The sequence below is a fragment of the Oculina patagonica genome, chromosome 4, assembly GCF_052425735.1.
Source record: "Oculina patagonica isolate OP01 chromosome 4, crgOcupat, whole genome shotgun sequence".
NCBI lineage: Eukaryota > Metazoa > Cnidaria > Anthozoa > Scleractinia > Oculinidae > Oculina > Oculina patagonica.
This window is the reverse complement of record NC_135761.1, coordinates 6,147,865-6,172,860: the sequence shown is the minus strand read 5'-3', so window position 1 is coordinate 6,172,860 and position 24,996 is coordinate 6,147,865. Positions and strand designations below refer to the sequence as shown.

General features: G+C 39.1%; 2 protein-coding genes across 7 annotated transcripts in view; both read left to right on the top strand.

Annotated features, from left to right (window-relative positions):
• LOC144651282 (sulfotransferase 1E1-like) overlaps window positions 1-24,996 on the top strand; it is a 52,102-nt gene that overhangs the window by 7,113 nt on the left and 19,993 nt on the right. For 2 of the 6 annotated variants that reach the window (XM_078511219.1, XM_078511220.1), the window contains exons 1-3: window positions 14,795-15,018; window positions 18,142-18,480; window positions 22,992-23,086. The exons of 1 other annotated variant lie outside the window; for it this stretch is intronic. In XM_078511219.1, coding sequence (XP_078367345.1) covers window positions 14,838-15,018; window positions 18,142-18,480; window positions 22,992-23,086 — 615 coding nt within the window. In that variant the 5' untranslated portion in view covers window positions 14,795-14,837. Of the gene's footprint in view, window positions 1-14,794; window positions 15,019-18,141; window positions 18,481-18,710; window positions 18,806-18,954; window positions 20,100-21,375; window positions 21,585-22,437; window positions 22,565-22,991; window positions 23,087-23,343; window positions 24,194-24,996 lie in introns of those variants that run through there. 3 more of the 6 variants (XM_078511222.1, XM_078511221.1, XM_078511218.1) reach the window with 3 other exon arrangements.
• Window positions 1,335-7,744, top strand: LOC144651298 (sulfotransferase 1B1-like). Its single transcript, XM_078511239.1, has 5 exons — window positions 1,335-1,587; window positions 3,860-4,195; window positions 5,038-5,132; window positions 6,605-7,010; window positions 7,583-7,744. Exons 1-4 carry the CDS (start codon window positions 1,407-1,409, stop codon window positions 6,881-6,883), a joined length of 891 nt encoding a protein of 296 aa, XP_078367365.1. The 5' UTR covers window positions 1,335-1,406; the 3' UTR covers window positions 6,884-7,010; window positions 7,583-7,744.

Sequence of the window (24,996 nt, the reverse complement as noted above, 5' to 3'; positions counted from 1 at the left end):
TCGATTTTTCAACGCAAAAAAGCATATGAAGCAAGCGCGAAGCGCGAGCGCGCAGGAGGAGGGGCGCTCCGTCCAGTTCTCTCGCCGTTCTCACCGCGCGCTCATCGATCGATAAAACACGAAAAAATAGAGGGCTGTGGACAGTCTAAGTTCCCCAACGGGAGTCGAACCCATGACCTTTCAGAATACCGGTTGGACGCTCTAACCACTGAGCTATGGGGGACTCATGGTGAGCGAGGTTATATACTGGGTTCTTATGTGACACATGTCCTGCCAACTGCAGGCTCTAATATGTCCAAATGATAAATGTGAATACATGATAAGTGGTGACTTGGATTAAAGTGAAAATAAGTGGAGAAGTGGTCGCAAGTCAAATCGAGTATCAGCTGTCAAGGAATCAGACGCGAGTATTTCGGGAGCAGTTTGATAGTCGTAAAATTATTTGTCTGAAAACACTGAAATGGACGTTTTTATTTTGGGTCATTCTCGTTCCCATAGCCCTTTCGTTTCTCTTAGCCGTCTGGGCCTTGGCACGAGGAAACAAAGGGCTCTGGGGACAAAGGATTTCCAGTCCTAGATTCTAGGACTTCCGGTCTTCATGTATGCAGTCATGACGTTTTAAAAGAATGTATGAGAGAGTCGTTACGTTTTTGACTTCCGTTTAGGAATTCTTTGTTCCAATCAGCCAATAAAAAAAATCGAATTAATTCAAAAATCCTATGTCCCCAGAGCCCTCCGTTTTCTCGTGCCAAGCCAGCTAAGAGAAACGAAAGGGCTATGGGGACGAGAATGATTTTGGGTTTGCAATGTATTGCGCAGCCTCGTCCCCAGGGCGCTTGTGCATTGCGCGATCACCACACTGTAAGGATGGGCCGATACAGGTTTTTCAAAACGATACGATATCGATACGATATTTGCCTTTTTTCTCGATATCGATATCGATATCGATATTATGACGTCATTTCTGTCCTGACGTCATTGGTTTGTCACATGACCATACAAAGGACAGACCTGGCGTTATAAATGTTAGCCAAGAATGTTGATTTTGGTCTTTTCGGTTCACTGTTGCATCAGCAATGTGTGGACATCAAGTCAAGGCAAGAAAAATTCAAATATTGACAAGAACATCAATATTTCTTTGAGCAAAATCGCATTTTCAAACCTCACGTGCTGACCAGAAGACCGCAGGCTCAGGTCACGTGTGCAGTATCGAAAACGTATCGAAAGTGCGATATTTTTCGAAAGTATCGATACTTTCAAAATTGTCAAAATATCGGTGTATCGAATATTTGGTATCGAGTATCGGCCCATCCTTACCACACTGTTGCTTGATTTCCACAATCAGAAATCACGGATGTTTATACCCGCTGTGTTGTTGCGTGACTTATCTCGTCGCCGTAATAATCATGGCGTCTTCTCATTTCTTTCAAGTAAAAGAAGGTGAATGGACATCCCAGAAATTTGTTGAAGTTTTGGGTCTGAAAATACCAGCGCATTTCACTCGCGATCCTCAGTTGCTTTGTGACTTTATCGCGAATTTTCAGACGAGGCCGGATGACGTTTTCGTGGTCACATTCCCCAAGTCAGGTGAGTCAGAATAAGAATACAAGCATTCATGCTCAGTGAAAAGTCACATCAGAGACAAATTTCATTTTATGCATTTAACTAGTGTCCACGTACAGAGGCGCCTTAGCACTGAAAACAACTGCGCTGGCCCAGTTACTCGTCTGATCAATTATAAACAGATATCGTCTGCAATATACCCGGGTTATACTAACAAATCTAACAGTCAAAGAATGCTGTCTTTCACATAGGTGTATATAATACTGTCTGTGTCATTGCCGTGTCATTGGCGTGGCGCAAAGAATACTGCGTAACATTTATTTTTCTGGCGAATTGTGGCGTTACTACATATAAAGGAACCCTCGCGTTATTAAGCCCAAAAGGGTTTGTTGAGAACTCCTGCTCCTTATTATATATTATATTAGATATTAATTTACACTGTTGTAAAAATACTGAATGGGGCAGATAAACATCGATATTTGTTAACTGCAAAAATAGATCGTATTGCAGTGCAAAATGAATTTCTGGGGTTGTCCTAAAACCCGGAATGCCGGAAACCCGGAATGCCGGAATGCCGGAATGCCGGAATGCCGGAAATCCGGATAAGAAAGCCCGGAATCCTAAAACCCGGAATGACCTTTTCTGTGTACGCCTTTTTCAATAAAATACTTGGAAATATCTTTTTTCTGGGGGATGGGGGGGGGGGGATTTGGAAGTTCGTTACGAGTTTCCAATTACGTTGCGAGTTAGCGAATCAAATTGTCAATTTCGATACAAAGCTTATAACCGGAATTCTACGGTATTCCAGCGATTATTGCGGCTCAAGTTGCACAATATTTGTTTGACGAACAAGCAGGACGGCAATAACAACCTTCTGATCAATGTTCTGACTGATAGTGAGTAGAAGCATTACATTCATATACCGTCATGAACATGTCCTTTCGAAAATGGGTATCAATCAAACGCTGTCGATATATATTCGTCGCTTGATGATGGAAGCGATAATTCAGTTGAAGTGTCAGACAACGTTTCGCACCAGCGATCACGCAAGTAATTTGACGATAAATGAATTTTATGCAGGCAGAAATTTGGTCAAATTTTCCTTTTTGTAAAAAAAGATATATTTTTTACGCTTTGTACGAGGTATAATCTTTCCAAGTCTTTTGCGTTTGTAAGCCGGATGAAACTGGATACATGGTTTACCCATCAGGATCTTTACATAAAGTTGATTTTAATCGAAGCCGAAGCGAGGCGACAGGGAAGACATATTTGTCACGCTAACATGTTTATGGCTCGCTGAACATTAATTTAAAGTTTGTGAGCCTTTTATATTTTTTTTATGGCTTTTTCCCAACGATTAAACGTAGCAAAGCCCTTGTTGATAACATAACTACAGAAGGTTTTAATCTGCACAAGTTAACACAATGTAAGGTTTTTACTGACGTCGACTAATGTTTTGCAACTTGAGCCGCAATAATCGCTGGAATATTCCCGCCGTAACTTGTTTCCTTTAAAATTATTGAGTTCAGATATCGCCATGACTTTGAAACAACATGTTTTGTTTCTCCTCAACTAGCTAAATTGCGAAGTTCAGTCGGGCCGAAGTTGGGAACTTTGTATCGAAATTGACAATTTGATTTGCTAACTCGCAACGTAATTGGAAACTCGTAACAAACTTCCAAATCCCCCCCCCCCCCCAAATAAAAGAAAAAAAAAATAGATATTTCCAAGTATTTTATTGAAAAAGGCGTACACAAAAAAGGTCATTCCGGGTTTTAGGATTCCGGGCTTTCTTATCCGGATTTCCGGCATTCCGGCATTCCGGCATTCCGGGTTTCCGGCATTCCGGGTTTTAGGACAACCCAATTTCTGAGTCTTCTAAAGGAACTACAGTCTGAGTCTTCTAAAGGAACTACATCCAATTTTGCTCTGCAACAGATTCATTTATTTATATGATTTTAATTTCGTTTATCACGGTTTACAAATATTAACGTATGCAGTTTACAAATATATCGTGCTGGTTTTGTTATACGTTGCCATTGCGTTACTTTTCGCCAGTTACTTATTTGGGGCCAGCTGGAAAACGAGGACTGGACTTTGGACTGGACTCTGAACTGGACTATTGTCTGGATCGAGACGAAAGAATTTGCAATTGGCCTATGCATGGTTTGAAAAAAGGATCTAAAATTTACTGGGCGTTTCGTGCCAATCGCAGTCATTCCATGGACTGACCCAAAAACTAATTTTGACAATGCTTACTTTAAAATAAAATTATTTAAATATTTTTTTCATTCAGGAACAACTTGGGTTCAAGAAATTGTGTGGCAGATATTTAATGATGGACAAGTAAACAGTACCTATCATAGAGAGAGAGTTCCATTCCTAGAAAGGGCAACCAACCCAGGTGCTGAGCATCCTGATATCAACACTCTGCCAAGCCCTCGCATTATAAAGACCCACCTTCTTTACCATAATACTCCTAAAAGTGCAAACAAACACACCAAGTGTAAATATATTTATGTTGCTCGCAATCCAAAGGACGTTGCAGTATCATATTTTACATTTCTTACAAGCTTGAAGAGATTTAATGGGCCATGGGAATTTTACGCCAAGTTATTTGTGGAAGGAAATGGTAAGTTTGATAACGCATTAATCTGTTAATTCCTTTCTATGACTCTAGCACAGGCCGACTGACAGCTATATTCTACTGTTCTTCAAACATTTCTTGTAATGTTAGTTAAGAAAATTGGGTAATAATAATTATTAATTTGTCCTCGCATGACCTGAAGGATAATTGTTTAGTTAAAAATTAAGATCATTGCAAAAAAGAAAAAAATGAGGACTGGACTTTGGACTGGACTTTGGACTGGACCCTGAATTGTAAGGAAAAAAAATTATTCGGCAAATATTCTGAAAAAGTAACCAGAGATTTACGAAACCAAAAAAAACATCTGTTTTGAAGATTTGTGCTAGAGTAGCATGCGAAAAGTCAAGTAAATTTTACATTCTTTTTTTCAAACCATGTGAAGTCCATGCATTATGTTTGTTGCCGCTGTTTGTATTTTATTTCTTGTCAAATTAAAATGGCCAAGGGACAAAAGTGATTAAACTGATCAACAGGTTTTTCACTGAATCGAAATTTATTGCTCTTTTCTTTTTAACTTGTCAACGCCCATTTTCACTGATCATTTTAAAGATTTACTTAATAAATGCCAGCAGATGGACAGATCTATTTTTTGATTCCGATCAGATTCTTCAATTCACTAATTTGGAGTTTTTGACTCTGTATATAATATTCTGACTCTCAATGTATTTTAGCGCTAAGACGCACTCCAGAAATATTACAGCTATGAACATAACTGCAAAAAAGGAAACAGCAGTGACTCAGTTCAGAAAACTTGTTTTGAGAACTTTTATTTCTGATTACAATAATTATATAATTTATTATCTTTAATTTATTCCTATCACATACAGTGACTTGGGGTCCCTGGAATGACCATGTTCTGAACTGGTGGAAGTACAAAGATGACCCCAATGTCTTGTATCTTAAGTATGAAGATTTACAAAAGGTTTGTTGCACTAGGCCTGGAACAGGATACCTGTGTTTTTATGTTGCTTCATATCTTCCCAGTATTTAAATGTTATTTCCATATTTCCTTGTTAGCACTAGTAAAATTACTAATTTTAAAAACACGAAACAACTTTTTAAAGACATGTTTCGGCATGACTTATGCCATCTTCAGTTTATTGAGAATTTAAAATCTAGGGCTATATATATACCCAAGCTACAAATACAAAAATAGAAATGTATACAAAGTAAAATTACAATAACAAAAGATAATGTTAAAGCCGTTACAAAGTGGCAGGTACTGTCTGGTACTGTCTAGAACAGTAATTACTCACAGTGTGAACTTTAGACCGTTACTAATAGAACAAAAGATTAAAATAAAAAGGTGTTGACATGCTGCACTTGAGTGTTTAAATCTGGTTTTAAACTATTAATGTAAAAGGCCTCTTTTAATTTAAGAAAATAAACGGTTTGAGCAGAATCCAAAATTTTAAAGCAATCAGATGTGTATAAATTTTTGCAATTAGATGAACTGTTAAGGTGTTTAAAAACATGTGAATTTTTGTCAGTTAAAGTATGCTCTTTGATCCTTGTTGAAAAATGACGAGAAGTCAAAAATTTATACACATCTGATTGCTTTAAAATGTTGGATTCTGCTCAAACCGTTTATTTTCTTAAATTAAAAGAGGCCTTTTACATTAATAGTTTAAAACCAGATTTAAACACTCAAGTGCAGCATGTCAACACCTTTTTATTTTAATCTTTTGTTCTATTAGTAACGGTCTAAAGCTCACACTGTGAGTAATTACTGTTCTAGACAGTACCAGACAGTACCTGCCACTTTGTAACGGCTTTACCATTATCTTTTGTTATTGTAATTTTACTTTGTATACATTTCTATTTTTGTATTTGTAGCTTGGGTATATATATAGCCCTAGATTTTAAATTCTCAATAAACTGAAGATGGCATAAGTCATGCCGAAACATGTCTTTAAAAAGTTGTTTCGTGTTTTTAAAATTAGTAATTTAAATGTTACTTTTTGATTTTCCAAAATTTAAACATCTTGCCTATGAGCCATCTTTTTCTTCATGATAAAAAAAACGCCCTTCATTAAACGTTGGTGTTCTAGTACTCTATTGCCACTTGAATGATAACACCTTGCATGAACAATGCATGTTATGACGATCATGCATGATCAATACAAATTTAATACTAAAGATCAACTAACCCAGTATGATACACGGAAAACTAAATCCCTTGAGGAATCGCCGCGTAGGCTATCAAAAAGAAAGCTCAAGGAATAATGACGGACAAAAGCAATACTCTTTCATTTTAATTTCTGTAGTTTAATAATTATTCTTCCTATATATTCAAACTGATTAAGTCCATAGCTTCTCACCGCTTTGTAATAGTTTTTCTTATTTATTTTTAGTACCTTGTGCAGAAAAAAGTAACAATTCTCTCTCTGTTAGGACCTGCTATCCCGTGTCCGAATGATCGCCAACTTCCTCAACAAGCCGCTGTCAGATGATCTGATCAGTCGCATTGCAGAACAGTGCACTTTAAGTGGAATGAAGAAAAATGCTGCAAGTTATGTGGTACCAAGCAAAGATGGCGGCTCTTCTCTGCTTCGGAAGGGCGTGGTCGGAGACTGGAAGAATTACTTCACTCCAGAGTTGAATGAGAGATTTGAGAAGGAAGTGTTGGCAAAATTGAAAGGAAGTGGATTAGAATTTGATTTTGAGATATAGAAGATATTTATCAAGACAATGAGTTATCCAAAATGGAAGTCTAATATAATTGTTTACAATGTTTCATATGTGACATATAGAAAGCGTAAGACTTTTACCTTTTTAGCTCTTTTTAGCGACTTTTAAAGTGTATATGACATGAAAAATATTTTCTGCTAATTTGAAAGGCCTTTCGAAATACAGAAGAATGGTGTTTTTCTTTCCGAAATATCTTTTTTCGTTTCAGAGATATTGACGTTTTTGTATTGTGCAAATTAGATCAGTGATGACGTCACAAGATTTGACTCTAAAAATGGTAAAATACTGAATAAACAATATCTCTAAAACTATTAAAGCAGTGTTCTTGGAACTTGGCACCACAAATGTGCATCACAAAAGAAACAAAATGTTACTCTTAGGGCTGTTGCCATGACAACAGTTTTGCCGCTGGTGCTGTCTCAATAAAAACTGAAATTCCCAGTTTTTGTCTTAAACCAAGAACCATCTAGCGCAGCCAAACCAATGGTGGGAATTAAGGCAATATGGGAACTATGTCTGTTCTAAGCAGGACGTCATCACTGATCTAATTTGCATAATACAAAAACGTCAATATCTCTGAAACGAAAAAAGATATTTCGAAAAGAAAAACGCCATTCTTCTGTATTTCGAAAGGCCTTTCAAATAAGCAGAAAATATTTTTCATGTCATATACACTTTAAGCGACTTCTTGAGCGTCTTTTTTAAGCGACGATTCTCTTTAAAGAGGCAGTATCACCAACATTTCTAGTAGCGCTTCCTGAAAATCCAATGAAGGTGTTGGAATTAATTGGAAATCCACTTAAAGCCTGACATTAATAAAATGCACTGTACTATTCATGAAAATTTTTAAACAGTGGCGTGGTCATTGACCGATAGGAACGTAGTGACCTAAAACTTGAAAACGTCGGGAAGCGCGCTCAAGCCTTTTTGGTTTTAGTTCTGACTTCGTGTGCGCTTTTCTCCGAACTTTGAATCAGCTTATGGCTATTCGTTAACAAATTAAACCTAACTACGTGGCCTAATGGTTAGTGCGCTCGACTCGAGTCGAACGGCCCGGGTTTGTGCCCTGGACCGAGCGCTGCGTTGTGTTCTTGGGCAAAACACTTTACTCTCACAGTGCTTTTCTCTACCCAGGTGTATAAATGGGTACCGGCGAATTCTGGGGGGTAACCCTGCGATGGACTGGCTTCCCATCCAGGGGGGAGTACCAATACTCTTAGTCCCTAAATGCCACGAAAACCGAGATAAGCTCCGGCTGTATGGGCCACTTGGCTCGGACACAGACTTTTTACGTTATTCACTGGGAAGTGAGTGGACCAGTGAAAAACGTTATCCACCCTGAAAAAATGGCGAAGAAGTTATTTATGAATCATATACTATGATATACAACGGCAAGATATTAAATACCGATCAATTTCAAGATTGTTTCCAGTTTTCCCTTCATTTTTTCTGAATAAATACGTAGAAATGTCCCTTAAGGCACTTTTAATTTTTTTCGAAGGAGTAAAAATGGTGAGAAAGTCTGAGTTCCGCTAAGACGAGTCGAAACTACCTTATTGGTACTTATTTTAGCGATTTTCAAATTGTCGCGAAAGTAAAGACCCGCGAAAATTTATTATTAACGTTTCTGACGTATTTTTAATTGTTTTAACGATTTTTTCCCGAAATTACCTTCTACAACACCAGTCGGACGCTGCACCATTGAACTACAGGAGACTCGTGGGAGCTAGGCCATATAACTAGGTTCAAATGCGACAAACTTCCCGCATATTGCTAGCTAGGTATGGTATTGTCGAAGAGTGAGAATGTATTGAAATAAAAAATGGTAAATTTTAAGCTTGGTGAAAGACACAAGTGACAGTGACACAAGCTACTCACATGGCCTAGACTCAGTTTCCGAGTAGCTTGCATCACTGACTGAATAATCTCTTTCTCATTGTCTTTCACCAAGCTTAAAACATACCATCCTTTATTTCCAAGTTATAATGGTCATTGGATTTCTGGCAACACCGAGCAGGAAACGGCACCGCTCAACGACTTCAATTCTTTTACTATTGATTGCTCCTTTGTGATAAGCCTGCCAGACTTTTTTTTGAACCCAAGTAGTCCCTACAAGAAATGAATAGTTGAATTAATGTTCAGTTAGTACTGATCCTGTTGCCAATACAGTGATGCAAGAAGGGGGCACTGGGCCATATATTAAAGAAACCGAAAAACCGACTAAAAAATCATCAAAAACCACAAAACCGCAGTAAATTTCGACCAAAACCGAAAACCGCACATAAAAAATTCAAATTCAAAAACCCTAACCGCACCCTATTGATACCTGAAGATTTTTTTAAAAAAGGTTTTCTTATACACTTTTGACATTTCTGTTCAGGTGCAAGCTGAATCTTAATCTTACTACTCAAATTTGCATTTTGATCACGAAACCAAAATGGGAAAAACCAAAAACCACATTGAATACCAAATCCAAAACACTGCTTGTATTTTTGCCGAATACCGAAAGCCAAATGCCACAAGAAGGATTCCCACAAACCACATAAGACACTAAAGCCGAAAAACCACAGTTTTTGGGGACGAAAACCGAAAAACCGATCTAAAAAATGGTCAAAATCGAAAATCCCAATGCCCCCCTCATGCAATAATTTAACTCATGCAACCATGGCATAATTGTGCCTTGACAGCTTCCTATAATGAGAAAAGACAAATAAGTAAATAATAATGACAAATGTCAAACGCAGTCTTGGTTGGCAGTTGGTAGCTTACATAATATAATACACTACTCGTGTTACAGTCACTAACATGTTAAGAAGCTCTCTTGGTGACAAGGCCTGTAATGCACACAAAAAGGCTAAATAGTACTTTGCACACATTGCATACCTATACTGCAAGGTTATAGTTGCAAAAGTGAATTACTATAGACATAAAAACAACAACAAACAAACAAGAAATCAGCGTTGCACACTGGTAGGGAGTAAACAGTTTAAAATATTTGGGTGGGGGTTCTCCCATTTGGGGTCTAGGCACCCCTACCTCAAACATACATATTTGCTACCCCATCTGAGACTAAAGAATCGAAATTGTACACCCCATCTCGGGACAAAATTGAAGAGGATCCGTGTTATTAGTTATAACTATTTTTCCAAATTGCGACTGGTTCTTGCTAAGTGACTCTCGATCTCAAGTCAATCAACAGGATTTTGTAGACACATGTTGACAAATGATCATTTTCTGAAGATTCGACGTTTTGTAAATTTATATGCATGCAAACAGCTTACCTGATTTCGGATAGCTGACAATAAAGACATCATCTTCGAATCATCTGATTTCGTCTGGAAATTTGTAATAAAGTCGTAAAGCAAATGAGCGTCGTTAGTAAAATATGCTGGAATTCTTAAGCCTAAGTTTTAACTGTTTTGTTAGATGTCCATTCCCCATCTATTTCCGGAAAGACTGGGAAACTCGCCATGATTTGCACACTGCTCTAAGCCGTTAATCCCGTGCGTGCGAAAATTCGAGGATGCGTCACGTTGGCATAAATCGTGACAAATGCACGTGACCAGCATAGAATGGATAAAAGACTTCAGTATACAGTCAACTCTCTCTTAACGGACACCTCTATAAGACGGACACCTCCATAAGACGGACCCCTGGTGATGGTCCCTGCTGTTTTTCAGTCATTTTACTGTAACAAAACTCTCTGTAAGACGGACACCTCTCTAAGACGGACAACGGACACTTTGAAACCGCCAACGGACACGCACAAAAAGTGATTTTTTTAGTGAATAATACTTCAAAACGTGGTATCGTCATATAGCAAAGTAAGTCAGCGCCTTTAAAATACCAAACGTACCAAAAACAATCCGCTTTAACGTGTTTCTTCTCTGCCTAAGTGTATGGGCACCAAAGAGATAGTTTTCTACTTACAGTATTACCGTTTGTAATGAGCAAACGAGTCGAATTTCTGATATTATTTTTGTTCCACTTTATAGGTTTTGCTAAAGTAAGCGACTTAAATCAGACGTGTATTCGTTGTGCATAGCCGTTGAGCTTTTTCATCTCAAAATTTCTGGTATCACGTTACCTCGACTCTCTATAAGGCGGACACCTCTCTAAGACGGACAGTTGGGGACGTTCCCGACGGTGTCCGTCTTAGAGAGAGTCGACTGTAATTTCCAGAGGTGAATTCAATTCTGATTGGTCGAGAAGCTCGGACTATGATGTAATATTCACCGCGCTAGGCGGTGAATAGGGCATCCCATGGTTTGGCTACTAAGCCATGCCACGTTTGCCATCCAGGCCAGTGAACATGGCGGCATTTGCTCCCGGGGGGGTACCCAACAAAGTTTTGAACGGGGAGGCTCCGCCCCGAGCTCTTACCCCTTACCCTTTTATATACCATTTTGCCAGAAATTGTACCCCTTTCGTATACCTTTTAATGAAAAAAGGTACAGTGGAACCCCGTTAATATGGACACCAAGGGGACAGGCCAAATTGTCCGTATTAACGGGGTGTCCGTATTAAAGGTCAAATGAACAGAAATTTCGATTTTTGTAATTTTTTGTCCATGTGTTTATTAAGGGTCAAATAAACATATCCCAAAGTTTCAAAACAATCGGTCATTACATCGCAGAGATATTTCAAGTTGAAAAATGCTTTTTCTAGTCCTTCATAATCGTAGAGTGCTCGGAAAAATTGTCGGAAATAAAAACTTGTGACGTCATAATTGGTGTTTTTGAAGACGACCGCAGACCGATTCCGCAGACGGCACCTTAAAATCTAAATAAGTGATATTTCAGTCAAGCAGTTATTTCGTTCTATTCGGCCGTTTTTCAGTGGATTGATTGTTGGTTGTTGTTTAGAGAGGTTCATTTTTTTTTTAATAGAATAGCTAAAGCACAAAAAAAGCTTAAAGTTCTGTTTGCTGTCGTTTTGCATATCATGTGAGACATAGGGAGAATGCACGCCGGTATGAAAACAAATCAGGAATCTATCGTTCTTTCCAAGAGAGGATGAGGGGGTGTTCTTTCTCATTAGCATTTAACGTTAATGAGCAGAATTATCTGCACGCGCGTTAACTATGCACGTGCGTTTTGAATTTTGGTACACTTCAAAGCCGTTCTGCACGCGCGTTAACTATGCACGTGCGTTTTGAATTTTGGTACACTTCAAAGCCGTTCTCTGCCGAACAACAACGTGAAATGACGAAATTTTGCGTATTTTGGACAACGTCAGCCACGACGGCTAATTTTTGGTTTTCTATTTGGGGTTGAACGCTTTCTTTGAATATTCAGCGGGAGCTAGTTCTTAAAGCGATAAATAAGCAGAATGCGTCCGGAAAGCTGCGAGATTCTCAAGTAAAATATAAATTCATTTTGCACCAGACGTTGTCGTTGACGTTGCCGTCGGTACGGTCTGCGAAATCGGTCTGCGGTCGTCTTCAAAAACACCAATTATGACGTCACAAACTCGTTTTATTCCTTCCATTTCAGTGCGCAGTCATTCAAAAACGTTTTCGTGAAGCCTTCGGAAATCTTCGTATTTTTTGCTGTAATTCACGCTTTAAGGCTCGGAAAGCAAAAATTTTTCTTATATTTTCTCAATAATGGATAGTTTTAGCGTTTGGTTGTATAAAATGGCATTTTGAAATTTCTGTTCATTTGACCTTTAAGCGGGGTCTCAGAAAAAAGTCACGGATACATGTTTTATCAACACAAAGACGAAGGGAAACGTTTTAATGGCAACAAAACTTTGTGTAATTGTACTGTAGCTGTAACAAATGCAAACTGTGAACTCTCTGACCAAAATTTATAGTTTTTACAAAAACCTTACGGTCTAGTCAGAAACTCGAACTGTACTTTAATAAACTTAACAGTGGAATTATTTATTTGAAAATGTCGCAACTTTACTATATACAAGAAATCAGCAGGATAACGTTTTCTTTTAAGTTTCCTTTGTAACTGAAACTCTGACTGTGACCGTTCTAATACCCTACAAACTCATTTGAAACTCATTTGAGACATGGCCGAGGCTTTTGGCTTGCGACACAACCAGGCGGACTGAAGATTTGACAAAACCTTCTTGCAAGTGACGCTTAGCGTTCTCTTTGTTATAAAATCGTTTTAATTCGTCGAATTCTGTTATTATTTGCTCAGGGTAAAGTTAGCAAATAATCGCGACAATGAAAATTGACAGTGCACAGATAAACAGTGTCCGTAAAGCGGGGTTGACAATGTATGACAGTTTGTCACTCGAGTCACAGAAAAGTGTCCGTTGTCCGTTTTAACGGGTGTCCGTATCGTCGGGACCGTCGAAACTGTCCGTAATACCGGGGTGTCCGTATTAAGCGGGTGTCCGTAAAGCGGGGTTCGACTGTACCCCTTTCATATACCTGAAAGTCATGGTTTAGCCTTAAAACATGACGTTTTCTTGTCATTTTCAAGTAGCGCTTAATAAATTGAAATAATACAGCCATAAATTGCATCTGTTCGAAATATTTTAATTAAAGGCCCTTTCAAAAACCTAAATGACAGATTTCCATACCCTTTCGTATACCTAAACTTGTGAAATCCCTACCCTTTTATATACCGGAAGCCTGAAAAAGGTACCCCTTTCGGGCGGAGCCTCCCCGTATAGGCCATTATAGGCAGTACCCCCCCCCCCCCCGGGCATTTGATGAATGAAAGCTCCAACTCCTGGATATTTAAAACATTGGGAATTTTGCAAATTGACTACCAAGGCTTTTGGACCGAAAATATTTTCTAGAGATGGTTTTCAAGGCATTATAATTGATCGTAAACATGGTGGTTTTGGAGATCGCACGCGGCCATGTACTCAGTCAGATCGACTGGCAAAACATTGTTTAGTTCTCTTCTCACTGGAGCTAGTAATTTTGACAGGATTCACACAATTGCTCAGAAGTCACCCGTGACGATTAAACAAAGGTACCGGATATCTATCTTCTTCGCAGTGTTTGTTTTGTTCTGTTTTATTGCTAAAACTTGTGAGTGTAAATTACGATTTCAATCGATGAATTTGTTGTTTTCGTGTTTTTTTATTGTTATTTTTTAGTTTTTGATATTCACCTCTGAAAATTATACTAAAACTAGTGGTAACCACAGGTTAGAAAGTGCGGGCCTTGACGCACTTAGACAAGGTACTGGTAGGCAGTGCCGATAATTATAAATAAACGACTGAACAAGCAGGGCTGAAATGATCAAATGGACAATAGACAATTATTCTGAGTAACGCGTCGCGCAAAGATTTTTCGCACGCGGTGCAGTGTGAATTGGTAGATTTGATTTTTCTCAGTCGGTAAACTCGCTATGTTGTCAGTGTTATAACGAATTTCTCGACAATAACCGTTGTTGGAATCATTCGCTTTACCGTGGTTTATCTGTGATACAATCACAGCAAATGTTCTCAAAAGCAACACATAACGCCTTCAATGTCACAGAAGGTTTATCTAATGTGACAAGCTGTTTTTAAAATATCGCTCTTGGAGAACAGATTTTTCTCTTCCGGTGTTACGACAAACTGTTGTGATTAACACATTTTCGCATTCCGATCGTGCTTAGTGGAAGAACAAAAATTTCAACTTCCGGTTCGGTCCTGGTTTATAAACGTGGCGAGCACGCGTAAAACGCTATCCGCTGGTCACTGTCAAGATTAGGGTTGCGGGCCTCTCTTGGGCCCGCAACAATTATTCGCCTCAGGCTTAGTGATTATTGTTGAATATTATAATTCGTCTCGGGGATTATTCAAAAATAATAACTTCGCCTTCGGCGAATAATTGTTAAGTATTCAGGTAGTTTAGCAATAATCAGACGAGTGGTGCAACGTGTAAATATTACCGACTTTATGACAATAACAAAAATTTACATTCTCTGGTGCAGTGGCGTGTTTGTGCTAGATCTCAGTGCGCGCAATAATCATGGCGTCTTCTCATATCTTTCAAGTAACAGAGGGTGAATGGTCATCCGAAAAATTCATCGATGTTTTGGGCTTAAAAATGCCTGCACATTTTACTCCCGATCCTCAGTTGCTTTGCGACTATATCTCGAATTTTCAGACGAGGCCGGACGACATTTTCGTGGTTACATACCCCAAGTCAGGTGAGTAAATTTAGCAAATAAAATGGAAAATCACTTAGTCGCCAAATCGTTGCTCGTGTTAACGATAATACACGCGGATTCCCGCTCCCGTGCGGTAAAGGCTGGTTCTCATATGATCGCCCCGATCGTCTCTGTCGCCTCTGTCGCTTCAAAAAGTTTGCTTACGATCGGGGCGATCATATGAGAACATTACAGAGACGTCTGCGACGATCGGGGCGATCGCGATCGCTTCGATCGCCCGTGTTCTATCCGGGCGATCGGTCGCAGACGGTCGCAGACCGCGGCGACCGCGAACGATTATATGAGAACTACTGCCACAGAGGGAGAAAATCGAAGCGATACAAACTGTCCCATGGTGCATCAGTATTACCCAGAACTACGTTTCCGTTTGGCCTCCCTTTTGCTTCTTTCGCAGTAAAACGGCAATAATGAGAGGATAGGAGGCCACGAATTTTGCCATAAGCGTATCGGAGTTTCGAAAAAACACACGTGCGTCGAACGGAATAAAATCGAATATTCATATGCGGGAACAAAGAAAAGATCATGAATTATTTTGGTTGATTAACCCTATTTTGCATATACCAGACGATTGGGGCCATCGCTTCCAATCGCTTCGATCGCCTACGATCGCCTCAGAATTTGCAAACGATAGAAGCGACAGAGACGATCGGGGAGATCATATGAGAAAGTGCCTATGAAGTAAACAATAATTGCTGTTTATTTTAAAGGCTTTTCAAAATAAAGAAAAATGGCGTTTTCCTTTTTACAATATCTTTTTTCGTTTTAGAGATATTTACGTTTTTGTATTATGCAAATGAGGAAAGTGATGACGTCATTAATTGTTCCACAAAAAGATGAAGCACTGAATCAAGAATATCTCTAGGAATATTTGAGCTGTGTTACTCAAACTTGGCACCATTAATAGGGCTTTCCACAAGTTGCTCGAGATTTCCCAAAAAGGTCGCCCGTAATTTCTCAAAAAGTTGCTCAAAAGTTGCTCCAAAAAAGTTGCTTCTGATAATAAAAGTTGCTCGAAAGTTGCTCCAAAAAATCCAAAACGCTGCTTCTAATCACGAGAATTTCTCTAAATACATGCTAATTTCCATTTGAGAGTAAGATTTCCAAGCAGTTTTATGCAATTTTACTGTAAAAGAAGTATCTAAATAACAAATTAAGGGGACTTTTTTTTAATTAACAAGGACTTCTTTAACTGAGAAAAATCGTGAAGATATCAATGACGTCATGTTTGCTGACGAGTTTTGTAATGCTTTTATGCAAAATAAGCCGAAAGTTGAAATGTCTTCAGAGGTTCCTCGAAGGTCTTCGGCAAACTTCGTAAATCTTCGGAAATGTTCGTATTGCCTTTGAACAACACTCGGATAATCTTCGGAGATCTTTGGTCTGGAAATTGCTCAAAATGCAACAAGTTGCTCGAGAGGAAAAAAGTTGCTCGAAGGGGAAAAAGTTGCTCGAATCATGAAAAGTTGCCAAAAAGTTGCCGAGCAACTTGTGGAAAGCCCTAACCATTAATGTACACCACAATAGACACAATAGCTGATTTTATTTTCTGTGAAACGTGAATTTAATAAATTTATTCTTCGTGACCCGTGACCGGAAGGTTTTGCGTGACACGTGAAGACCTTGAATTCATGAATAGAGAGGTTAAGCATGACGTTAACGGCAGACGGCAAACGGCAAAGATAACTTCTGATTTTGAGTTCTTTTCTTTTAATTCGTAAATAAAGCATGCACACAAAAATGGAATAATGTCTCCTACTATTCATTGCAAATACAAATAATTTCACTCTACTGTACACACAACTGAAGAGAGACGGCAAAAGTTTCATTTTTGCCGTTTGCCGTTTGCCGTAGACGTCATGCTTAACCTCCCTAATAGCCGATATTCGTGATTTCGCCACTTTATTCTGCGTGATTTTGAGACGCGATACCTCAAATGGTTCCAAATGTGACCTCCGTATAATTATCGTAACGTCGCGTAAGGCATCGGGAACTACCAAATAGCCGAGAGCTTCCCTTGCTGATCTTCGCATATTCTTCGTTGACGGATTTCTTCAAACACTCTTTGTAGAGTAAGAACAGGATAAAAGAGCACGTTTCTTTCTTATTTTCGTAATTTTTTAATCAATTTGGATCTCTTCAAACACTCTTTGTAGCGTAAGAACAAAGAGTACTTATTTTCGTGATTCGAACCCCCCCCCCCCCCCCCCTCTACGACCCTTTTTAAACAGAAGGAATAAAATCTGAATGTAAACCGTAAATGAATTTCAATGCAGCTTTGATTGTGTACAGACACGTCTCCCTGGCCTGGTGTAGTAGAAGTAAATCCCGGTGGAGCTTGCGTGGCCGGCGTTCAAATGCAAAGGGGAAGGGGAAGGGGAGATTGAGTTCGAAGCGCTAGGCGTGAGGAGAGAGCGCGAAGCTCGATCGGAGAAGGAAGGAGGGGAACGCGCTTCGCGCTCGAACTTCCCTTCTCCTTTGAACGCCGGCCACGCAGGCTAATCCCGGTGGGCTACTTCGAAATATTTGGGTGGGGGTGCTCCGCTGAGGTCTAGAAACCCCTACCCCGTCTCAGGCCAAGAAAAGTTCAAACTTGCTATATCTCAAACTAAACAGTTAAATTAAATATTCCATCTCAGACTGAGACTATTTATTTCCGCACGTTTCAAAACGACCTGATTTGATTGGGTAAGCATAAAAATATAAATTTGACATACTTTCTCCTCATTTTGCGACCCCATCTCAGGCTAAAAAGCTAAATTGGAACCCCATCACAGACCTGGAAGGTCAAAAGTGGGACCCTATCCAGCGGCACATACAGCGTATATAAGGTATTACCCCCTCCCAGGAAGTTAAAACCCAGCGTGGTTTATTTTGGGGCTCCTGATTTAACATTGTCCCTACATTGACCCTGACTTGTCCCCAGTCGTCAAGCGAAAATTGCAAGACGCGGAGGATGATGGGAACTCACGATGGACTCAAAAGACGACTGGGGACGAGACCGACATTGACCTACATTAGGCGTTCGAAACAAATTGGATTTATCCGCGGGTTTAGTTTCAATAACAACAACTGCATAACCATCATTCTCTTTATTCCATTCAGGGACAAGTTGGGTTCGAGAAATTGCCTGGCAGATCTTTAATGATGGACAAGTCAGCAGTAAATCACTGATGGAACGAGTTCCATTTCTAGAAAAATTAACCAATCCACGACTAGCTCATATTGACATCAACACTCTGCCAAGACCCCGCATTTTTTCGACCCACCTTCCTTACCATTCTGCACCTAAAAGTGCAACAGAAGACATCAAGTGTAAATATATCTACGTCGCTCGCAATCCAAAGGATGTCGCAGTGTCATTTTTCAAATTCACCGTAGCCAGGTCATCCGGATATAATGGGCCATGGGAATTTTATGCCAAGTTATTTGTAGAAGGAAATGGTAAGCAAGTTTGCAAACCAATTCAGGTGTAAGAGTACTAGTTCCAATCGCGGTAAGCAGACTGACAACTGCAACTGGCTCTCTGCCCCTTTAAAAGAAATCAGAAATCTGCGCTGCCGAGCAACTGGCTCAATAATTAGTACAGATGGCTTTGCATCGTTTTATTTTTTGAGAACATTGTTTTCTGATATATGTGGCTGGTTATGAATTAATCTTTTTGCTATGAACAGTGAGTTATGGCCTTTGGAATGACCATGTTGTGGACTGGTGGAAGCACAAAGATGACCCCAATGTCTTGTTTCTTAAATACGAAGATTTACAAAAGGTTTGCATTAGAATATCTTTGCTGGGATATCTTTGCTAATGATCAGAAAGATTTTATATAAGCTCATGAAAGTAAAATGAGATTGATTTTTTTGTAACTTAAATAGGTTTTTTGAAAGTTCGTGAAAGCAGTGATTCTCTCTCCACCAGGATCTGCTTTCCCATGTCAGAATGATCGCCAACTTCCTCAACAAGCCGCTGTCAGATGATCTCACCAGTCGCATTGTTGAACAGTGCACGTTCAGTGGAATGAAGAAAAATGCTGCAAGTTACGCGATAAAAAGCGAAGTTGGCGAAACATCGCTGCTTCGGAAGGGCGTGGTCGGAGACTGGAAGAATTACTTCACTCCAGAGTTGAATGAGAGATTTGAGAAGGAAGTGTTGCCAAAATTGGAAGGAAGTGGATTAGAGTTTGATTTTGAGATATAAAAGGCATTCACCAGGACAATGAACTGTAAGAAATGGACCTATAGAGCGAGAGTGCAAAATTTCTTATGAACGTTAAGGAGGGAGAGGAGGGTTCCTTACAGTGCCCAATAAGATGATTTTTATCAATAAACATGATATTTTTTATCGTGGCGGAGACTTGGCAGTGTTTTATTTCGTGAACACAAGTAGTAATATCTTTTAACAGTTAATTTTGAGTGCTTCACATTTCGACATCAATAAGGTCGTCCTTTTATCGAAACTGCAGTCATAAAGCCAAGTTGAAAAATTAAGTAAAGAATTTTACTCGTTTTGGTGACATGTTTTTAAGTCTAGCGTCGTTTTTGGCCTTACGGTGTCTGATGTTCAGAATTTTGTCCGAAATCATAAGTCATAAAATTGATCAAAATTTTACACATTATTTTTTTTTATTCAGCTTCACATTTGTAATCTATTTTTAAGGAAAGTTTGTGTGATGTCTCACGACTTAACCGACTAAATTAAAAGTAGATGTAGATGAAATTATTCGTCCGAAATTTAACACGTCTCAACTTTTGGAGTTATGCATTGCGCAATCACGACTCGATCGCGTGATTTACACAATTAGACACCTCGCGGACCGGAAGTTTACCCACTGTTTGGTTGCGTGACCTATCCCGTCGGATAAATTGTAGAGCTTGCAATAATCATGGCGTCTTCTCATTTCTTTCAAGTAACAGAAGGTGAATGGTCATCCGAAAAATTCATTGATGTTTTCGGCTTGAAAATGCCTGCACATTTCACTCCCGATCCTCAGTTGCTTTGCGACTTTATCTCAAATTTTCAGACGAGGCCGGATGACGTTTTCGTGGTCACATACCCCAAGTCAGGTGAGTCAGTATAAAGCTGTAATTATTCGGATTAAAATTTATGTCCAGTGAAAAATCGCATCAGAGACAACTAGTGTTAAACTTAATCGGAAAGAATCGCTCAGATTGAAGACTGAAAACAACGTGTAATAAGTTTTAAACTCCAATAGCCCAGGCCGGCACGAGTGTAAATAAGTTGCATTTTAGGAACTAGTCCGGTGAACAAACAGACATCATCCGCTAGATACCAGCACTGAGCTAACAGTCAGAGAATACTGCCTTTCACTTAGATGTATACAGCTAGGCGGCTTGACAGTACCAGGCGAAATAAAATGCGGCGCAACTTTCTCGTGACTGTAGTGTTGCGCAACGGCCACATTTCAACAGTTCAGGAGCTCGGATGTCAAAGACTGGTCTTTGCGAGTAAATCGTAAAATTTTATTACATTGCACTACAGTTACAATATGGTTGTTACTTGAAAATGTTGCAGACTTGAATTGAAAGATACATGGCGAAGCTGCTTATCTGTGGAATTATGGCAATTGAAGATAAAAATATTTTTTACGGGATCTTCGGGACGGTTTGCGGTCCGAGGGGGGCTCTAATATCACGTGTTAGGCCGGGTTCACAGTTGCGGCATAACGACATAACGACATGGACATAACAACATAAATAATAGTCCTTATGTCGTTATGCTAATGTCATTATGTTCCAACTATGTAGTTGTGTTATGTTGTTCACACTGACGTCATAAAACATCAACATGAGGTGTTTGTTGCATTTGCGTTCACGACCTTGCTGTTATGACGTTATGTCGCTAGTGTGAATCAGGTCTTATACTGCCTTTCAACAGCCTGAGGCTCCTCACATTCGGCGAGGCGAGTAGCCTGCGTGGCAGAGGTAACAGGGGGAGGAGGAGGAAGGGAAAAAACGGGCTTTTCCTCTCTCCCCCTCCCCTTTCGGCGTCTGCTACGTAGGCTACGACGCGAGTGAACCGTGCGCGGTCTGTCTCGCTCCGCTGGCAGATTTATTTTCGCCGCCAGCCTTTTTACGGGCTAATCACTTGTCAATTTGGGACCTCTTTGAGAATAAACGTGAACTAGCCTGTGCACAGGCTCCCTAGTATAGTATAGGAAGAAAAAAAAACCTGCGAGCGAAGCACCAAGTGCGGTCTTGTTCATTCAATCGGATGACTAATTATCATCATCGTCGTCGTCGTCGTCGTCGTCATCATCATTATTATTTTACTTTATATATAATACTTATACTAAACTAAATTGAACATTTTTTTATTTAGGAACAACTTGGATGCAAGAGATTGTCTGGCAAATACTGAACGAAGGACAAGTGCCAAGTACACATGCTAGAGAGCGAGTTCCATTCCTGGAAAGGTCAACCAATCCACGTGCCTTGCACTCTGATCTCAACGCTCTGCCAAGACCGCGTATTTTAAAAACCCACCTTCTTTACAATATCATTCCTAAAGGTTCAAACGAAGACACCAAGCAGGTGCGGATCCAGGGGGGGTGGATTGGGTGGCTAGCCACCCCCCTTGATCCACCAGAAAAATGAAAATAAACATATTAAAATAGAAAATAAGGACAATGTCCATCCACCTTTCATAGTCAGGCGGCCGTTCAAAGTTAAGAAAGGCCATTTTTCCAAAATAGGAGATTTTCGACAGCCTGTTTTACGAACTTCACATGATGTGTTATTATGTGTGTATAATTTGAAAAAAATTAGATTCCTCTTAACTTTCGAGAGTTGTTTTAGCCTTGCTGGGATGATTTTCTTCTCCATTTACATCTTTTTTAGCGAGTGTTCGTACCGTTTTTTCGCATTGAAGCGATTTCACAAACAAGCAAAGTCGCCAATGTTGTCTCCAGGCCACTTTGCCAAGGGCTAAAACTTTTCACGCACGTGGGTGAGCAAAAACGCATATCTGTTCTTTCCTGTAAGTTCGTGACCTGTCAACTTTAAATTTCAATCACTGTTCATTTCATAAGAACTAGACTTTTTCTCGGAAATATAACTCAAGGTAAGTTGAAGAAAGAATATTTTGCCAAATTATCAAGGAAAAACAGTGGTTTAATAACTTAATTGACAGCTGTATAAAGCTGCTCAGAGTCACGGAAATCACGTCTAAGAGGCTTCAAGTTTTCAAAATTTTCTGAGGGGGCATGCCCCCAGACCCTCCTAGGGGGATGGAGCCTTCGGCTCCATTAAATATGGGCCTCACATCCAAAATCATTTGCACTCCCACTTTCAAAAAACTGCCTAAAAGCCCAACCCCTCCCCGAAAAAAATATTGGTAAACAGCCACCCCCCTTTGAAAAATCCTGGATCCGCCCCTGCCAAGTGTAAATATATTTACGTTGCTCGCAATCCAAAGGATACTGCAGTATCATTTTTCAAATTTGTGACAATGATGAAGAGATTTGATGGACCGTGGGAATTTTACGCCAAGTTATTTATTGAAGGAAATGGTAAGTAAATTTGCTAACCAATTCAGGTGTAAGAGTCTACAAAACAGACTGACATCTAAATTATATTTACTAATATTCATACATTTCTTGTTATGTTAGTTGGAAGAATTGTCTAGTCATCAGGTACTTGATTATTCCTTTGTTCTCACATGACCTCACTGATGTACTATTTCAGTTAAAATTCTAGCGTGTGTAGCAGGCGCTCGACTAATAATAGCGGCTAATAGGAACGGCGCAGGGAATCTCAGTTCAGGGTTTTCTAGATCAATTGACAACAATTAAATATATGTTTATACAATCAGAAATATTTAATTTATGAAGATAACTATACGCGACGCAACTAGTGACTTGTAAAAACGTGGTAAGAACTTTGCTTTCACATTTCTGTACCAGGTTCTACTGAACTTTGTCTTTTTATTACGTACAGTGGTTTGGAATTGTTGGAATGACCATGTTCTGGACTGGTGGAAGCACAAAGATGAGCGCAATGTCTTGTTTCTTAAATATGAAGATTTACAAAAGGTCTGTATTTTTATGCTGTAAAGTATCTTCCTTACTTTTTTACCAAGATTTTCCAACATTTTAACAATCCTCCGAGCAACCTTCTACTACGCAATGAAACGCAATGAAACGCAATGAAAACACCTCGATGCATAACAAGAAATACTACTTGAATTTTTCGTCTTCATTATTCAAATATCCTCGTTGTGATACCTTCTCAAATGATCAGAAAGATTTTACAAGCTCGTGGAAATAATATATAATTCTCTCTCTGCTAGGATCTACTTTCGCATGTCAGAATGATCGCCAACTTCCTCAACAAGCCGCTGCCAGATGATCTCATCAGTCGCATTGCTAAACAGTGCACTTTCAGTGGAATGAAGAAAAATGCTGCAACTTACGCGATACCAACCAAAGATGGCGAGTCCTCGATGCTTCGAAAGGGCGTGGTCGGAGATTGGGAGAATTACTTCACTCCAGAGTTGAATGAGAGATTTGAGAAGGAAGTGTTGGCAAAATTGAAAGGAAGTGGATTAGAATTTGATTTTGAGATATAGAAGACATTTGTCAGGACAATCAACTGTCCAAAACGAAATGTAATCATAGAACTTTTAGTTAAACTGTAATTGATTTTACCTACTGGATCTGTCAAAAAAGTAATATTAGAAAATAAAGCATGTTAAAAGAATGATAACAGAAATTTTTAGCACCGCATTTAAAGGTGCTATATAAGAATAACATTCATTCATTCGTCCGCCCGTCCGTCCTTTCGTTGTTCGTTATCACAATAACAGCTTAAAACTGTAGAATAGCTCAAAAGAAACACAGAAATGGCTAAAAGGGGCATGGATGGGCAACATTCGAGAAGATTAAAACGGATTGCGTTCGAGTAAACTTGAAAAACGTCGGCCCGACTTTTTTCAAGTTTATCTAAATTTGTATGAAAGTGTCATTTACAATGCTCGAAAATCATCCTTGTTTGTTATGTGGTCGTGAATTTGCCAATAAATGACTTTTGCTCTGCTATTTGAAGTTTACAGCTCTGAATTAACAAAAATAAACAGAAATACCTAAAATGCCGTGACCTAGCCCCTTTGAATATCGGTATGTTGGGGCTACGTTATCCGAGTTGTGAGGCTATTTTGTGCGAAGCCCCTAAAGATAATAGTGCGTAGCTTTCAGCACAGAGACAAAATAATTAGTATCCACCAAAACTCGACTTTAATTTTCGTCTTGTCCTGTTTCGCTATGAGGCTCGTGCGTAAATAGACACTGTAGCTATAAGATAATACTTCAATTGTCCTTACTTGAAAAAAGACCAAACGGTTGAAAAGTAAGATAACGGTAAATGTTTAGCATGTAATTACAGATTAAAAATCCAGGTATTTTGCCGAATAATGAGTAAAAACCATGTAATAATAGAGATAACATAACATGAAAAACTAACACCCAATCATCCCTTTATTTACCTTGGTCTAATAATAAAAAACCTTTATTTAAACACGATCTGTGTAAAAGAAAATACATGCTTGTTGTATACCCTTATTTAGAGCCACAGTATCAATACGGCTCGAAACCAACTACACAATGGTACCAGCTAAAATAGGCTTGTGTATATTTACAAAGACTGGGGCTCGAGTAATAAAGACAGTATAAAGTATAAGAAAGAAAAAAATTAATAACTAAAACGTAATTAAGGTGGCTGGTAACGGTTTCCAGCAAATTCCAGCTCTTATACTTTGGCGGGTCAGTACTACAGATCTTTATCAGTTGAAGCTACAATAATGGTATGAAATTAATGCCCAATGATTGGTTAATATGTTGTGATTATTTTCATGACGTCACTGGTTACTATAGCAACAGTTTTACCTGTTAAAAACACCCTTAATTTTGACTTTAAGTGCTTATAACTCGAAAACGAGCTCAGTAAC

What these genes read in the sequence shown, in the direction of transcription:
- LOC144651298 (XM_078511239.1), top strand. Translation starts at nt 1,407, where the DNA reads ATGGCGTCTTCTCATTTCTTTCAAGTAAAAGAAGGTGAATGGACATCC. An exon ending in GTTATTTGTGGAAGGAAATG is followed by an intron (nt 4,196 to 5,037) that starts GTAAGTTTGATA and finishes TATCACATACAG; the next exon opens with TGACTTGGGGTCCCTGGAAT. An exon ending in AGTATGAAGATTTACAAAAG is followed by an intron (nt 5,133 to 6,604) that starts GTTTGTTGCACT and finishes TCTCTCTGTTAG; the next exon opens with GACCTGCTATCCCGTGTCCG.